At 48.4% G+C, this 17,459-nt stretch overlaps 1 protein-coding gene across 1 annotated transcript in view; it reads left to right on the top strand.

The window, feature by feature from the left end:
- The window catches only part of NUP210 (nucleoporin 210), a 96,370-nt gene extending 91,358 nt beyond the window's left edge, over positions 1–5,012 (top strand). Inside the window, exons 37-40 of the mRNA XM_006917440.3 lie at positions 57–273; positions 2,051–2,146; positions 2,228–2,311; positions 3,531–5,012. Of these exons, the coding sequence (XP_006917502.1) occupies positions 57–273; positions 2,051–2,146; positions 2,228–2,311; positions 3,531–3,634 (501 nt within the window). The 3' untranslated portion in view covers positions 3,635–5,012. The remainder of the gene's footprint in view (positions 1–56; positions 274–2,050; positions 2,147–2,227; positions 2,312–3,530) is intronic.
- The last annotated feature ends 12,447 nt before the right edge of the window (positions 5,013–17,459 follow it).

Here is a 17,459-nt window from a genome sequence, read left to right as displayed (position 1 = left end):
AAAACATCTCAGGCAGAAGTGGGGGTGCTCCTCACTAGCCTTGATGTCTTTTCCAGGTGAAATCCGGGTCCCCAGCTGTGTTGGCCTTTGAGAAGGAGAAGTCTTTGGGGCTGCCCAGCTTTGTCACATACACAGTTGGCATCTCGGACCCTGTGGCCGGCAGCCAGGGACCCCTGTCCACCACCCTGACCTTCTCCAGCCCCACGACTAGCCAAGCCATCACCATCCCAGTTACCGTGGCCTTTGTGATGGATCACCGAGGGACTGGTCCTTGTGAGTCACGGGTTGGTTCACCAGCTGGGACAAACCTGGGCAGGGAGGGATGAGCTATAGTGGCCCTGGATGTTAGTGGAAACCTGGGAATGTGGGAACTAGAGGAGTTGGAAATGCAGAATGTCCCACAAAGTGAAAGTTGCCTCTTTGGGCAGTCATGGACACTTTGCTGCCCCCTAGTCCATTCTCAACATGGCAGTCAGAGGGATCTAATTAAAATATAACTAGATTGTGCCCCTCTGCCCTGCACTCTGCCATGCCTCCCATCTCCCTTGGGAGGTAAAGCCCAAGTCCTTCCAAGGTTGTAAAAGGCCCCCACATGATCTGCCCTTTCAACCCATTTATGAATCACCCCCTCTCCTCCTGTGCACCCTACTCCAGCTAGACTGGCCTCCTTCCTATTTTTGGAATACACGCTGTCCCCAATTAGAGCCCTTGGCATTCTCTGTTCCCTATGCTTAAGAAGCTCTTTTCCCAGATAGCCCCCTGGCCAAAACCCCCACCTCCTTCAAGGCTTCCCTCAAACATTACCTTCCCCTAGAATCTGAAAATTCAAACCTCAGCCCAAACACTGTTACCTTTATGTTTCTTCTATAGCACTACTGCCTGCTACCTACTAACCTATGCTATAATTAATATAATTAATTATTATGATTTCTGCTGGTCTTCTACAACTAGAAGTTAAGTATGTAACAACACTTAGAACAGGGCCTCCCTAACATACAGTGGGTACTCAATAATGAATGCGTTCATTTATTCTGTCATCATTGGTTAGCACCTGTTGTGTGCCAAACTCTGTGCTGGGTAGATGCCTGAGAATTTCCCGAACCCCAACCCCAAGAGAGAGGCATGGAATCACAACCACAGTTAGAAATGATTCTAGAGATGTGGCTGAGAATGGAGGCAGCACATAGAGGTGGGTAGTTTCACCTCTTTTAAGAGTGGTTGCAGTTCAAAGGGGGCTGCTTCAGCTAAATCTGGAAGAATAGGTGGCCAGGGAGAGGGCAATACAGTCAGAAAGACCCTGGGGTGAAGTGCTGGGGGAGAGGCTGAGCAAGGAGGAGCTGGAAGAAGCCTGGAACAGCAGGCCAGAGGCTCGGGCATTTTTCTTATGGCAGGGAAGTAACCTGGTCAGGCCTGGTTGGAAGTGGACTGAAGGGGTGGGACCAATGTTGGAGATACTTGAGGCCACCACCTTCTTCTTGCCAAGTTCAGGACAGCCCAGTGAGGGTAGAGGGAGGGTCCTTGATAAGGTGTGAGGGTCTAAGACGAGGCCTGGGTGGTGCTGAGGTGGGCCTGAAGGAGTAATGGCTTTGGGACAGAAGATGCTGGGCCCTTTTGGCGCACGCAGCCTCAGTTCTGAGAGCGGTGGGGTCCCTGTCCAATGCCTTTTCCCCTGACTTCCATTTTTATTTTAATTCACAACTTGGCATTTTCAATACTACCTTGCCTTTGGGGCAATATGGCTGACTCCTGGGCAGCCCACACCCTCAGATAGGCCTATTCTACCCTCGAACCATAAAGAAACAGGCTTCCTGCTGAGCAGTGCTGAGCTTTTCCATGTGGAGAGCATCTCCACCAAGGAAGCAGGCTGTAGGGTGGAATAGGGTCGGATCCAGTGGCCCAAGTGGAAGAGGACAAAGCACTGGGGTGACAGACCCACAGGACCGGACACTGTCCTGGGCCTCAAGCAGGCCACCTCATCCTCTGACCATGCACACAGGCACAAGGGGACTCCACCTGGCGGTTTGGTAAGTCATCTTTCCGTTGATCACAGATGGAGCCAGTCTCTTCCAGCACTTCCTGGATTCCTACCAAGTCATGTTCTTCACACTTTTTGCCCTGTTGGCTGGGACCGCTGTCATGATCATAGGTGAGGCAGACTACATTGTGTCCCTTGGATTGCTCCTCCGTCCTCACCCTGCTCTAACCAGCCACCTTTGTGGTCCTGCAGCCTACCACACAGTCTGCACCCCCCGGGAGCTCACCACATCGCCAGCCCTCTCCCCACGAGCCAGCCCTCGGCACAGCCCCCACTGTGAGTAGCCACCCCGAGGGCATAGCCAAACAGAACTGGAATGAAGGAGAGTGGTTCTGGGGGAAGAGATGAGGGTTGAGGCCCTGAACCCCAAGTCTCAGCAGGCATGGCTCTGGTCAAAAAGGAATAGCCAGGCATGAGGCCCAGAGGGCAGGTCTGGGAACTAGTGGAAATCACAAGGCCCCGATGCCAGTCCTGGGTCCTGGGTCCTTGGCTAGAAGAGCTTTCCCCAGACAGTTGGCAGCAGGGAGCTCTGTCCCTGCAGGTGTGCATGCTAGGACTGGTTTCCATTTGCTGGGGCTACTGTCTAAGGTGGGACTGGAATGGCTGACTCAGAGATGAGGATTCTGGGTAGTCTTGATGAGGGAGAAGAATGGCAGGGCTCATTCCTCATAACAGTTCAGTTGTCTCTGGTGGCCGCCAGCCCCTGGCGACCCTGTACAACTCCAGGGGGCACCCGTCTCTGTGAGTGGTGTCCTCTGAAACTGCAGTGCCCAACCTATACAGCTATACATGGTGGGCCTTATGTCTCCTGATTCCCATTCAAATGTTATCTCCCCCAAACAAGGGATCCTTGAGCTGGTGTCTGCTGACCCTATAGGGTTATGGCCAGGCCTCAAGGGGTCTGTGAATTTTTTAGCAGAGAACACAGTTTTGTATATTCTCCAAGGTGGCAAGTTCCCACCTTCATCCTGGATCTCTAGGATCATAGCCTTCTACCAGGCTGCCTCTTAGGCCTGTGAACTAACACCCAGTGAAAACCGTGGAATGCTCATAGCTCATTTCCCTTGTAACTCTGATATGTTAACTAGCTGTCGTCACAGAGGCACTCACACTTTCTGACTACGTCTCTCCACTCATCCCTTCCCATGTTTGTTGGAGCCACACCAGTTTTCTCTGCCCTAAAGGCTGTTCCTGCCCAGTTAGATAGCCCCCTCCTTGCGTGCCTCTTGGAATGGATGCTTCCATGCCATCCTGAGACTCGCTGTTCGAGCTCAGGGAGGTCAGGGGTCACACACCAGGATTCTCTGCATGTTCAGCCTTTGTTCCTTCCCTCTGAGGGCCAGCTCAGCAAGTCCTTTGAGTATGCCCCTCTAATGGCCCAGGGGTACCTGGAGGCATAGTTAGCAAGGCATCTAATAAACGTTTGTTCAGAGGAAGCTCTGAGAAATGTCCCTGACCCTTGTGTTCTTGTTCACTTCATCTCTTTCCACCCTAGATTTTGCTGCTCCATCACCTCCGATGCCTTTCAGTGCACTGCCTCCTGGTCGCAGAGCCAGTCCTCCTTCAAGGCTGTGGAGCCCTGCATACACCTCTCACTAGCGAGCACACCGCAGAGGCCCTACTGCTCCTGTGCCTCCATCAGGTCCAGCCTGGAGCAAGCCCCCTGAGCCTGGCCCCAGCCCAATCTCACTGCCTCCTGTGTTCTTACAGACTTTTAGTTTAGAATTAACTCATTAGCTTAATCTTATATATTAGAGTTTGTTTGTTTTACTTCAGTCTTGCAAAGGCTAAGATTTTCCGATTCATTCATTTATGCCTAGTTGTCTAGGGTTTCTGGACAATGTGCAGTTATGCTTTTATTTTCTTAGAGTCTCTAAAATTACTCCCTTCTCAAGACTTTGAGCAGGCAGAGCTCTGTTTAGAAATTGTCTGTAGTTGATATTACTGCAGTGGTCTCAGGGAAAGGACTTTTTGATTTGTGTGTCTATGTGGAGGGAGGAGAGGTTCCCTGTGGAAACTTTGCTTTACCCCTGATTTGGCTCCTGCTAGGAAACGAGGGGAGTGATTGGTGAGTGTGTGATGCCTGCCCCATGACTGCACAAGAAACCTCAGAACCACAGTGACTGGGACCTCTTGTAGTCTCAGCATCATGGGAAATGCTGAGACACTGCAGGAGCTACCAGCCAGGCTGCTTTTTGCCCCTCTTCAGGCCACTGCGAATAGACTGCTGGCCTCTGTGTTTCTTTGTTTCCTAAGCTGTGGAAACATCTCCTGGACTTGGCCTCGGCCCCATGGCGACATCCCAGCTTCTCTATCAGCACAGCAACATTGGAATATCCTTGAGCCAGAGTCAGGAATCCTCTTTTTGTTCGTTTGGAGAAGTTGCTGTGTTTTGCTCAAGCACAAAGACCCAGTATTATTTGTCCCTCCTATATGACAGTCGCACCTCAGCAGATCTGAGCCTCTCTCCTGCCCTGAGCAGGAGATGCTTCCCAGGCGGCCGCTCATGCGCCCAGAGCCCTCCAGGCAGCTCCCCAGTAGGCAGAGCCCAGTGGGGCCAGTGAGGAGGGTGGGTCAAGCTGGGTCCTGCAGACCCCCACACCAAGAAGAGACTGGAGAGGAGAAGACAACTGGGAAAAGTCCTCCCTCCTTCCCAGCTCCTTGCTGGCTCAGCAGCTGAGGCCTGTAGCACACGGCCCTCTGCCTGAGGTCAGGAGTCCTGCCGCTCTCAGGAAGACCTGGAGACTCACTCCATGGCTCATGCATGAACGAATGTCTGGGGAGTCTAGTTTGACTGAGCCGCAAGTGTGAATCTACTTCAGTCCTTTTGGGCTGGTCCATGTGATTTATTTTTATAAAGCTGGAGACAAGAATTGTGCCTTGCATATTACTTGAGCTCGAACTGACAACTTGGATATAAATAGGCATATTTCTACTTGGTTTGTTTAATAAAGCTCACTATAATTTCTTAAGAAGTGCATGATCATTGCCAGAATTGCATGTGTCCTGCCTGGAAGTGACCCAAGCACTGGTGACTTTGCTTCTGGTTACGTGGATTTGGGGAGGCGGTCTCTTCTGCCACCCCTTGAACCTTCTGCACCACACCTCCCTTCTACAGATAGCCATCAATGCCTTCCTCTCACCTCTGAGAGACCAGCCAGTGGCTAGGGCAGGTGGGCATGGTATCTTCCCAGGACTACCAGTGCAGGGCCCCCACAGGGTGCCTTCCCTGTATGAGAACATAGCAGCCCTGCCCACTCGTTCACATGTCACCTAATGTCAGCTCAGCCTTCGCTCTTGGGTACCTCTCCCTCTACCAGGCCCACTCTCTTTTGAGGCTGATCCCCCAGTCACCAGCACCTCTGCTAGGCTGCTCCTCTCGCTTACCTCTACAGCCTGGATACCCTTCCTTGTTATTAACTCTCCCTGCCTTGTGGGCAACTCCTCTTCTGCTGCCCTATCTTACCTCCCCAGACCCTTTCCCTCTGTTCAATTGCTCATGGCCCACAGGGTTGGTCCTTTGCCAGCCCGCCCACCCCCACTCGGCCCCCTAGTGCCCCTTTCTGCCTTCACACAGACATCCCGAGAGGCCCATGAGCCAGCTACTTTTGGTGTCCTTGTCACAGATGTGGGAACAGATGCTTAGAGAAATGAAGTAGCTGTTCAAGGTCATTAGCCACCTAAAGGCACCTGTGATGGAGACCAGTTGTCTCTGACATCACTCTGCCTTCTTCCTTAGGATCCAAACCCCTGACTGGGAGTGGGGCAAAGAGCAGCCAGAATATACACTACATTTCTTAGCCCCTTTTGCTGCTAGAAGCAACATGCCATTATGTTTTAGGCACTAAACGAGCAGCAGTGTGAAACAGTCTCCTGAAGAGAGGCGGTGCCCTCCTCACCTCTGTCCCTTCCTCTGAGTGAGCAGACCAGGTGGGGGTTCCATCTAGCAAGGACAGTAAAAGGCCACCAGAGTCACTGGGTCATTGTGACCATGGAGCCTGCATCCCAACCAAGGATGGCCTTCCTTGACAGGAAGGGTACTCTCATTGGCTTCATGATCAAGTGGGTCTTCCATCACAGCCAAACCTAATCCCACTGATTCAATGGCTGCGCCCAAATGCAAGCACAAACAGCCCAGCCCTCACTGCTCTGTGCCCTACTCCTACAGGCCACGCCCATTCGTTCAGCTACCTCTTGGCCAGAGCTTTCCTTTCAACACTATGGACTCACTTCTGCACTACTGAGGTCCCCTCCTCAGATCCTCTTCACCCCATTCCCTACATCCAGCCAGTTTCCAAGTTCCCATGAACCCATCCTCTCCTTGTCTCCTCATCTGTTTGGCCTTCCATTGCCCTCTTCTCAGCCCAGAGACCATCTCCCAGGGATAAGGTACTGGCCTCCCTGTACCAGCCTCTTATTTTAACGGCCCTCATGCCCCCTGTCCTACTGCTGGCATTTTGACTGTTGAACCCCACCCCTCACTAAACTCCATAGCCCTGCCTGTGGGCTGGGTGTGACTCCTTCAGGTCTAACTGACCCTTTGTATACTCCTAATAAACAACGGTTTCCCAAATAGGCTTTGCCCACTTTATCTCTGCTCTTTGTCCTCAGGTAGAAACTGCCTTCAAGGCCTAACGCATCCTCCCATACCCCCTCAACACACACCCAGCTTTGACATCAGACACAGCTGGGGTCAGGTCCTGGAGCCACCGTTTCCTGCCTCTGCACTCCTGCTCTGGTCTCTCCCACTCTGGGCTTCAGTTTTTTCCTCATTGAAATGGGCATAGCAGTGCCTACAGAGTTACTGTAAAAATAAGCGAGGTACCTTATGCTAGGCCTTTCTTTTGGGCAGTGGGTTGGTGAGTGGGAGTGTCCTTTTCTGGTAGAAGTGGCTGATCTGACTCTCAAGAGGGGAAGGTGGGAGAGGGTGAGGAAGAGGCCTCAGCTCTATGTGAAAGCCTCTGTGGGTCAGGGAGGAGGCCGGATCCTGCACTGAGAGCCCTGGGGAATGGGAGATAACGGGCCAGAAGTGCTTGGGGGAACAAGTGATAACTTTAGGATGCATAAGCCCTGCCACACTAAGAAGCTAAATGCAGAATCTAAAAAGCCCCCCTAGGCATTGTCACTGCCCTGGTCCTGGTTTCCTTGACTGGAAGGGGAAGACACTTTTCTCATGAGGATTCTGTGAGGATGAAATGAGCTAATAAATGGAAGGTGCTGCATCCACATATGCCACTATCACTGTTGTTGGGGAAAGCTGGCACAGGGGCCCATGAGTCCAGATGGAGAGAAAGCATTTGTTCATATGATGATGAGATGGAGAGACAGCAGGTGAGTGGGAGGGAGGGCACTCCTCCACCCCCTGGACCTCTTGTCATTCCCCATGCTGTGCTGCCACGTCTGACCTTACTTCCCACCCACAGCTGGGACCTCCTCGAGGAAAGGAACAGGCTTTATTCTACCATGTCCCCTGGATCTGGTGCATAGGAAGACATTCGACCAATGTCATGTTCATGGGGCCTGCCTGGTGCACAGTTGTTTTGCCTACTCTTGAGTCATCTCCAACTCCAGGAGACTCTAAATGAGTGATATCCACAATGTCCTGTCCTCAACATCCCTGCTCAGCTCCTGTAGACTCATGTCTATGGCTTCTTTTATGGAATAAATCCATCTCATGTTTGGTCTTCCTCTTTTCTTGCGACTTTTATTTTTCTAGCAATATTGACTTTTCCAAAGAATGCTGCCTTCTCATGATGTCCCTGAAGTAGGGCAGCTCCAGTTTTGTCATTTTTGCCTCCATGATGTTCCAGGCTTAATTTGCTCTAAGATCCAGGGTATTCGTAGAGCTCTCCTCCAACCCCATATTTCAAATGAATCGATTTTTGTTTTCTATCAGCCTTCTTCACTGTCTAACTTTCTCATCTATACATAGTAATTGAAAATACAAGGGTGTGAATAATTTAAGCCTTGGTCTCTAATGGCACATCTTTGCTCTTAGTGATCTTTCCTAATTCTTCCATTGCTGCCCTTCTAAGTCTCAGTCTTGTCTTGATTTCTTGGCTGTAGTCTCCATTTGAATTGATGACTGAACCAAGGTAAGAAAAATCTTTAACAACTTCATACTGACCACACAGCACTCAATAAATGTCGGCATTGCCTTCAGGCATGCCCCCTCAGTGACACAAGATGGCTGCAAGGATCCAGACATCACATCACATCAATACATGGCAGTGTCCATAAGAAAAGGAGCAGAGAGCCAAAGCTCTCCCTATTTCCTTCTAAGGACTAAAGACTTCTTTCCCAGAAGGCTCCTTAGTAGACAGCTCCCATTATATCCATAGCCGTGGTTGGCTCATGTTCATTTCTAGCCTATGGCTAGTAAGGGCAGTGGGATGATCATGTCTATGTATGTAATGCTTCAGGGTTGACTGGATGTCAAGATATCCACCCCCTCTACTTCTTTCAGATAAAAATAGGTCTCAGTATCTGCCCAGTTTGTTTTCTCTCTAATGATTACATTTTCTCTTCTACCCATCTTGGATATGCAGAGGCTTGACAGAGCTGGAGAGATAACCAGCTGCAAGATGAGAGGCCTGGGCTTTCTTCTCCCCAGAGGTGACCATCATTTTAAAGTACATTTGAGGATGGCAAATGCACATGCTGCGAAAGGTAGCCAGACCTTCCCCAAAAGGAGTGCATTGATAAAACCAAGTAACTTGCAGTATGGTTCAGTTTTCTATTCCCAAACTAACCAAGCGACTTTCTCTCTCTAAAGGATGCCAAAAAATGCTTTTAGCACCATTTAATGCTAAAAATATAATATTGCATATGGATTTTTTCTCCAGAATTCCTAAGTTTAGCCAAAAATTAACTCTCTCCCTCGCTTTCTCATTCTGGAAATGTTACATCTCAAAGTCTGATATACCAGCAAGGACAGAGAGCCCAGAGCCTGGGGCATCCAGGATGAGTGGCAAGGGTCTAGTCTGGTGGGAAATTAAAATCATTTTAACTCTCTGGGCCACAGTAGTTCTCTTATTTGCAAAGAGGCCAAGCTAACATCTGTCCTGCCTGCCACCCAGAGTAGCTCCCATTATTATTCCAGCCCTTACCCTCCCTACATGCACATCCTCTTCCATGTGACTTTGCAGTGCCTCCCATTAGAGGCTGAGTGTATTCCCCCCAACCCATGAAAGTTGGCTGTGATCATATCACTTGCTTTGACCAACAGAATGGGAGTGAGTGTCAGTTCATATCACTTGCTTTGACCAACAGATTATGGGAGTGAGTGTCAGTTCAGAGCCTAGGCTTAAAGCGACCTCATAAATTTCCACACATTTCTTGTGCTTCTGCCATTGACAATAATAAAAAAGCCTAGGTGGATGCTGGTCCAAGGAGGAGGAAAGACACCTAAAAGGGGCCTGAAATGATCCATGCCCATCCTAGGTCAACTGACCTATGGAACCACAACCATGGAAATAAATGATGGTTGTTAAAAACCACTGACTTGGGGGATGGTTTGTTAGGCAATGTTATTATGACAGAGACTAATACAAAGTGTGATATGGATTCCTTTCTGTCTGAACCCATGGAAGGCAAGTTTTCTGCCACTTGTCACAGAGTCTGATTGACAGCTGGGCCCTGGGGTGGGCCCCCTCCCTTCAGCCTATTCAGTCCTGAGCCTTGCTGAGCTGCCCTCTCAAGCCCATCCTTTTGGGATAGGATTTCCTGGGTGCCCCTAGCAGAGGCTGGAAGGGCACTGGGTGTTCAGAACCCAGGTTAAATGCACAGGCAAGAGCCTCTGAGGACAAAGGGCACAGGAACACTGTCTGATACAGGGCCTTCCCCTTCCTGAGCTCCAATTTCTTTCTTCTTGGAAGAGGCCACAGTCAGCACATACTTGAGGCTTCCATGAGTGAGGGTTGATGGAAATGCCGTTCTAAAATACTCCTTGCTCCATCACTACTGAGGTAAACCATCCCCACTCCAGTCTCACCTTTTATCATATCCCTCATGGTGGGGATGTTCTCAGGATGGTTTGTTGAATGAATACCAGAATGAGTCCCCATGAAGGAATAAGTGATTGTGGGTTTTCCTCTGTCACGGGGCTCTAGTTTTTTAGAACACCCCGAGATTCAGGCCAGTGGGGAGAAGAGCAGGGCCTGGGGAGACAGATGGCAGCTGAAAAATCTTAAGTTCATTTCACCCCAAATACCTGTCCCAACTTCCCCTAAATCACCCCCACCCCCAGCAGCCTGGAAGTTTGGAAGCCACTTGGATCAGGGCCAACTAAATACAGCTTGTCAGAGTAGCCACCACCTCCCACAGCCAGCCACGGCTCCCTGTGGGTGGTGTAGATAGTCGCAAGTAGCCTGGTAGCAGAGTGAGCAATCCACGCAGCTGACATTTATTGCACTCCCCTATGAGGCACTTGCGTAGGAGCACTTTCCAATCTCTAGTTTCCTTCATCGTTAGCTCAGCCCTACGAGGTAAGTACAACTATTTACAGATAGGGAAACAAATACACAAGGATAAGCCACCTTTCCGGCATCACACAGTTGGCGAGTGGCAGAAACAGGATTTGAATACACACAGAGACTTGTGTCAGGGTTTGCTGTTCACACCTGTTCTTGTCTCTGCCCACCTGGTATGGGCAGTTGGGGGACCCACCCTGGAAGGGGAGGATGTGCTGGCAGGGAGCCAAGGGCCTATACCCACTCCCCTCAGAGTAGTTCAGCTTTAGGCTGTCTCATGGATCATTTTTCATAATAAAAAATATTTGACATAGCAGAGTACAAAGAATGATATAATAACCCTCCCCTATGCCTTCCACTCAGTGTGGGCACCTGTTACCATGGTCTTTCAGGCTTCCAGGCTATAGCAGTGGTATTGTTTTTTTAAAAAATAAACCAAAAAAGCCCTACAAATATAACGAGTTTCATTTAACCTCTGCCTTCTATCCCTTCCTCTCCTTTCTTACAGACAACTATTATAAATTTGCAGCATATTTTTCCAAAGCAACTTTGGTTGTTAATAATAAGCATCAGTAAATAATAATATTATTTTGTGTGTACTTTTATGATTTTACATAACTGTGGTCACATTCAGCATCTTGCTTTTGTGGGAATTCAGAACAAGTCACCCCAAGATGTGCTTTTGTGATTAAGATTTTTTTGACCCAAGGGCAATTTAAACTCCAGGCTCAAGAGAAATTTCTGCCCCTCCCTTTAACTATCTAGAAGAATTTGAATTAGGGGCTTTGTTCCTTAATAAGAGATTATCAGCAATAATCTCTTTTTGACCCTACTATATGGCAAGACAAACTTCAATTTACTAAGCATCTGCTCTTCATATCATTCTGCAATGAACTTTTGAAACCCCCAAGTCACCTTAGCTCATTCCTAGCTCAATCAAGATGTCTTATATGCCCACGTTCCCTTTCTATCTCTGAACCTTTAGTGCATGCAGGGTCTCTGACTCTCATATATACAGGGTTCTCATACATATGTATGTATTAAATTAGGTTATTTTCTCTTGCTAATTTGTCCTGTGTCTATTTGATTAGTTAGACCAGCCAGAAAAATCGTGAGGGTAGAGGAAAATTTGTTCCTTCACCACACTTTTTTCTCTTAGGTGTCCTGTATTATTCCATCATATAGCTTCGTTTCAACCTAATTCTTCATTCCCCTATTAGACAGAAGGTTGTTTCAGATTATTGCTATACTGAACAGTGTCGCAGTGAACATTTCTGTAAGAAGTCTCCATGGGCCCAGGGGCCAGAGTTTCTCTAGGGTAAATATCTGGGGCAAAGAGTATGTGCATTATCAATTTGGTTAGATGTTGCAAAATTATTTTCCAAAGCATTGTACCAATTTTCACATCCACCATCTGGATATGAGGGATTCTATTTCTCCTACCCTTATCAACACATAATATTGTCATCTGTATACAGTGGTCCCCTTTAATCCAAGAGGGATAAGTTCCAAGACCTCCAGTGGATGGCTGAAACCATGGGTAGTACGGAACTCTATATATACTATGTTTTTTCCTGTATATACATACACTTCACAGCTTTTCTTTGGCATATCGAATTGCAAGCATTGTTGCAAAAATATTGCAAAAATCAGACTGGTGAGAAACCAAGCAGCACTCAGAGAGTTGAAGAACTCATGTCCCAGAGGAGTTAGAGCTCTGAAGACCTGGGCCCAGAGCTCAGTTGCAACTTTGCCTTCATAAGGCTTATTTGGCATGGGCTGATTGGTTGATTTGTCCTCAGATGGTTACAAAACACGGGAGTTGCTATGGGTTGTAGACAGTTACATTTGTTGTTTAGATAGAATAAGCAAAAGAGAGGATGAGTCTTTAGTTAATTTCTAGATCATCCTGCACTATGGCCTATGCAGCAAGCATATCTACAGAAGCAGAACAAAGAGCTGATTAGCATTTTGAGTGAAAATTCCTCTTCATTCCCTGCTTTTGATGCCCTTTAAATTCTTATAGGGCATCAACCTCTTGATCTTCCTGGGCCAGGGGCTGGTACTTCCACAGCATGAGGATCTTTGCTGCAGTTTTTCTTTTTACTATAGCCTCTATGAGGGAGGTAGTTGACCAGATAACAAGAGGCAATAGGCAAGGGAGGGGGAGGCAGGCCCCGAGGAAGAGGAGTACTATCCCAACTAAGGTCTTAAAGCCCCCCTAAAGCAGAGAACCAACAACCTCCAAAGAGGTTACTAGGGTCCCGCCCTTTCCAACTTTGGACAGGTACATGAGCTATTTTTCTAATATGAGTAGCTATGTCAGTTACAGCTTTGCCATTGTCATCTTTTTGGAGACAACAATCGGATCGGTTAAACTTCCCGCATACTACCCTTTCTTCTGCTAGCACGTAATCTAAAGCTGCATGGTTCTGATATATTGCCACACGCATCTGGGACTGTTGCATGGCCATGAGTTCTAAGACCAAGGCCGTCTGGTTAGTAGATCTCTAGTATGGCCCGTACCCTGAAAATCTGATTAAGCATATACATGGGAGTCTGGTAACTCCAGCTCCCATCTTGGGCCCAAATTGCAGGGCCATAGTATTGGATAATATGGTGGGGTGGCCATTCATCCTCCGCGCCATGTTTGTTGTCTTCCTACTTCGAGTGACCTCTTAGTACTGTCTTTTAAGTCTTGATATAGGGGAACACCTTGCTCATTTCCTCCTTGGTCTGGTAGGAGGAAGAAGCCAGGCTGAATGATTCCGATGGTGCAACTTCCCTTTCAGTTTGTCAGAAGTTGAGTGTAAGCCTTCTTTACACAAATCCAGAAGACCCCATCTGCCGCTTTCCAACTCTTGGGGCTAGTGGAATTGAGGGTTTTCCAGAATGTGCCAAAAGCTGGGATGGCACGGAAAGGGTTAAGAACCATGCCTTTCTTTATAGTACAGTTTGTGACAGTCAAGTTTTGGCCAAGAGAGTGGCACAAGGAGGAGTTAGTTATGGTACTGTTGGCCCAATACCAGGAAGGAGCGTTGGGCCACCAGTTTAGGTCTGTGTGATTTAAAAATAGCATTCTTCTACATGGAGTCTCTCCAACCCACTGAATGTATCTTGGACCTATCCAGCTAGGACATTCTTCTCCTACTACTTCTGAGGAGAAGACCCAACTCCTGGGTTGACCCTCTTCACATGTTGAGCCACTGTGTGATTCCACTGGAGGAAGTAAAAGGCATCTAGGCTAGTTCCCTTCCAAGGCCAATCTTTGCTCATGAGTGCTCCTCCACAAACCCAGCACTTAGCAATGCTGAGAGGGCTGTCCTCTTAGCGAGGTCAACAAAGAGGTTCTTTCCCAGGATTGGGAGGTCTTGGTCTTGGCCTAAGTTCCTTTTGAGTGGGTCATAAATTGCACTGGGTCCTGGAGGGGGTTTAGGTTTTGTCTGTTCTCTTACTTGCCGTACAGTCTCTTTGGCTAGCTGGCCTCGGGAGTAGTCTTGGACTTCTCTCCATCTAAGATACCTATCTGCCCATAGTATGTCCAACAGGCCCATTTCCCTTTTGCCCCTGGGTGCAGCCCTTGGCAAATGTATCCCGCTACATATTTGGTTTTTATCTATCCCATCTAGTACCTCTGTCAGCGTAAGTGCAAATGGTAGCTAATTTGTAGCAAGTGACTGGTTGACGGGTAAAGGCCTGCTGGACCTGACCACCTATTCAGATTGCCCCTATACATTTATCACATTTAAGTTCAGTGGCCACCTTCAAGGTTGAGCTTATGAGAGGTACTAATAGAGTCCTGTTTAAGGACCCAATATCCATAATTCTCTTGTAGGGTGAGTTAGGAAGCACCATTGCTTGGATTACCTGAATATAAAATCCTACTTGAATTAACAAAGGAATGATTTTCCTCATGATTATAAAAAGTTGAAACAACCAATGGCAATTAGACAAATTTTCTAGAAATGTATCGAAGTGAGGTTTAGCCTGAACATGCAAGAATTGAGAGGATCCCGATGTAGGCTAAATAGGTCAGGGCTAAAGTGACTCTTTGACTCAGGGTCCAATTGGTGGGTGCTGCTGAGGCCAACCCTGAGGCAAGCAGCAGGACAAGTATACTAAAGAGAGTCAGGGCTAAAGGATGATAATAATACATCTGATAAGTCCAGATGGTTGATCCTCAAGCTTCTGCCGTGCATGGACTGGCCAGCTTCCGGGGGTGGCCAGAGCAGGGCCGAAGATCTCAGGTGGGTTTTTGCTGCCTCTGGAACATAACTCAGAGTGGCTGATCAGGAAGAGGCTCTGCAGCCCAAGTCTCCCGTTTTTCCGGAGATGTTGCTCTCTTTATCTGGTGTGGTAGATCCATGGAGTGATACCTGCAACTTTAATAGCAGTGGGAGTTACTAATATAATAGTGTGAGGGCCTGTCCAGATCATCTGGAGTGGCTCCTTCTTCCAGTCTTTAACCCATACCTCATCCCCTGGCTGATGGGGTGAACCCAATTCCCTAAGGGGATAGGAGCTCTTTCTAAGGTTTCCTGGGTGATGTGGCGGAGGATCCTACCTAGGGCATGAAGGTGTCGGGACATTTTTAGTTCAGCTATCAATTGAGGGCCTCCTTTCAACTTCCCTATCACTGGGGGAGGTCTCTCGTAAAGGATTTCAAAAGGGGAGTAGCCTAAAGGCCTTGGGGTGCATCATGCTCGGAGAAGAGTCAAAGGCAGCAAGTCAATCCAAGGTAATTGGGTTTCCTGACTAAGCTTAGCTAGAGGGGTCTTGAGAGTCCAGTTCAGGTGCTCAACTTCTCTGAACTTCGTGGTCTGTAGGCCTCATGGAGCTTCCATTTGATTCTTAGAGCTTTGGACAGAACCTGGACTATCTCAGACACAAAGGCAAGTCCATTGTAAGATCTTATAGAGAGGAACAGCCCATATCTTGGAACAAATTCCCTCAACAAGGCTTTAGCTATTTCTTGTGCCCGTTCAGTGCATGTAGGAAAAGCTTCAGCCCATCCGGAGTAGGTGCAAAATAACACGAGCAAGTATCGGTGGCCCTGGCAGGGCTTGACCTCAATAAAGTCCACTTCTAGGTCTTCGAAGGGCATAGTCCCAAATGTTTGCAGCCCTGGATTGGATTTTGGCCTTTGGCTGGCGTTGTTTCGTGCCCAAGTTACACATCCAGTACTGATCTGGGCGCACAGGGTTAGGAGCTTGGGTATGAAATAGTAGCGGCCTAATAGGCTTTCTAAGGTAGTTTTTCCTAGGTGAGTCCACTCATGGTGTTGTGTTACCAGCTGAGCTTGGGAATAAAGAGTCTCTGATCTGGAAGCTCCCACCAGCCCTGCTTTCTCTCGGTTCCCCCTTCACTTAAGGTCCATTGTTCTTCCTTGGTGTATTTCTGGGACAGAGGCAATTTTGGAGCTAGGAGAACCTTAGAGACTGACTCAGGGCCCATCGTGGCACTTGGTTGGTTGGCAGCCTCCCTAGCTCCTTGGTCTGTCAGTCAGTTTCCCCTACTGACAGGGTCAGTTCCTCTCTGGTGACCCTTGCACTGAATGACTGCCACCTGAGAAGGCTTCCAGATTGCCTCTAACAGTTGAAGGATTTCTTTTTTGTTCTTGATTTCTTTTCCTCCTGCATACATAAATGGTTCTATGTATGTGCAAGGTAGCAAAGGCGTACCTTGAGTCAGTATAGATATTGGCCTGTTTCCCTTCAGCCTGCCGCAGTGCCTGGATAGATGAGTACCCATAGTTTGGCTTGCTGTGCCGACCAGCCCTGTGGCAGAACCTCAGCTCTGATCACCTCATCTGTGGTTGTTATTGCGTAGCTGGCTTTGCATTGTCCTTCATAGATGAAGCTGCTCCCATTGGTGAACAATACTAGTTCTGGGTTCTGAAGAGGAACTTCTGTCAGGTCTGGCTTGCTTGAGTAGACTTCATCTGTGACTTCTTACAATCGTGGTCGGGAGGCCCCTCTTCAGTGGGCAGGGTTCAACATCAACACAGTCTCAAGGTAGACACATGGCTTTTCACAAAACAGTCCCTGATAATGAGTTATCTTGGTGTTGGTCAGCCATTTGAGTCCCTGGTTATTTGTTAATGCAGTAACAGCATGGGGAACCTTTACATTTACATTCTGTCTCAGCGTGAGCTTGTTCACTTCTCTGACCAGGACTACTATGGCAGCTAAGGCTTGGAGGCATGGTGGCCATCCCATGGCCACTGGATCTAACCGTTTAGACAGATATGCAATCAGACACTGCCATGACCTGACTTTGTGTGAGGACCCGTAGTGCAGTATGATTCTTCTCATGTACGAAGAGGTTAAAGTCCTGTGTCACATCTGGTACTCCTAATGCTGGGGCACTGGTTAAGAGTCTCTTTATTTCTCTGAAGGCTTTCTCTTGTTTGGGGCCCCTTTCCCGGGGACCTTTACTGGATCCAGCTGTGGCCTCATACAGTGTCCTGACAATTTCAGAGAAATGAGTATCTATTCACATCCAGCAGAATCTGGGAGCCCCTAGGAATTCACAGACCCCTTTCTTAGTGTTTGGCCGAGGTGTTAAACAGATGGCTAGTTACCTTTCGTGTCCAAGTGCCTGATGTCCTTCCGAAATGATGAACCCAAGGTATCTGACCTCCCGTTTGCACATTTGAGCCTTCCCCCATGACACCTTGTATCCCATGGTAGAGAGTAGGGCCAACAAGGCTCTAGTATCTTTCCAGCAGTCTTCATGGGTGGGGCTAGCCAGCAACAGGTCATCTACATACTGGAGTAGAGTGCAGTTCAAAGTCTCTCTGGGGAAGGCAGCAAGATCTGCAGCCAGCACTTCGCCAAACAAGGTGGGTGAGTTCTTGAAACCCTGTGTCGAGTCCAGATCAGTTGTGTCTTTCTCCCAGTGTATGGGTCCTCCCACTCAAAGGCAAACAAGGACTGGTTGGCTGGTGATAA

This window comes from Pteropus alecto, unplaced genomic scaffold (assembly GCF_000325575.1).
Source record: "Pteropus alecto unplaced genomic scaffold, ASM32557v1 scaffold75, whole genome shotgun sequence".
Taxonomy (NCBI): Eukaryota; Metazoa; Chordata; class Mammalia; order Chiroptera; family Pteropodidae; genus Pteropus; species Pteropus alecto.
This window is presented reverse-complemented; position numbering and strand designations above follow the sequence as displayed.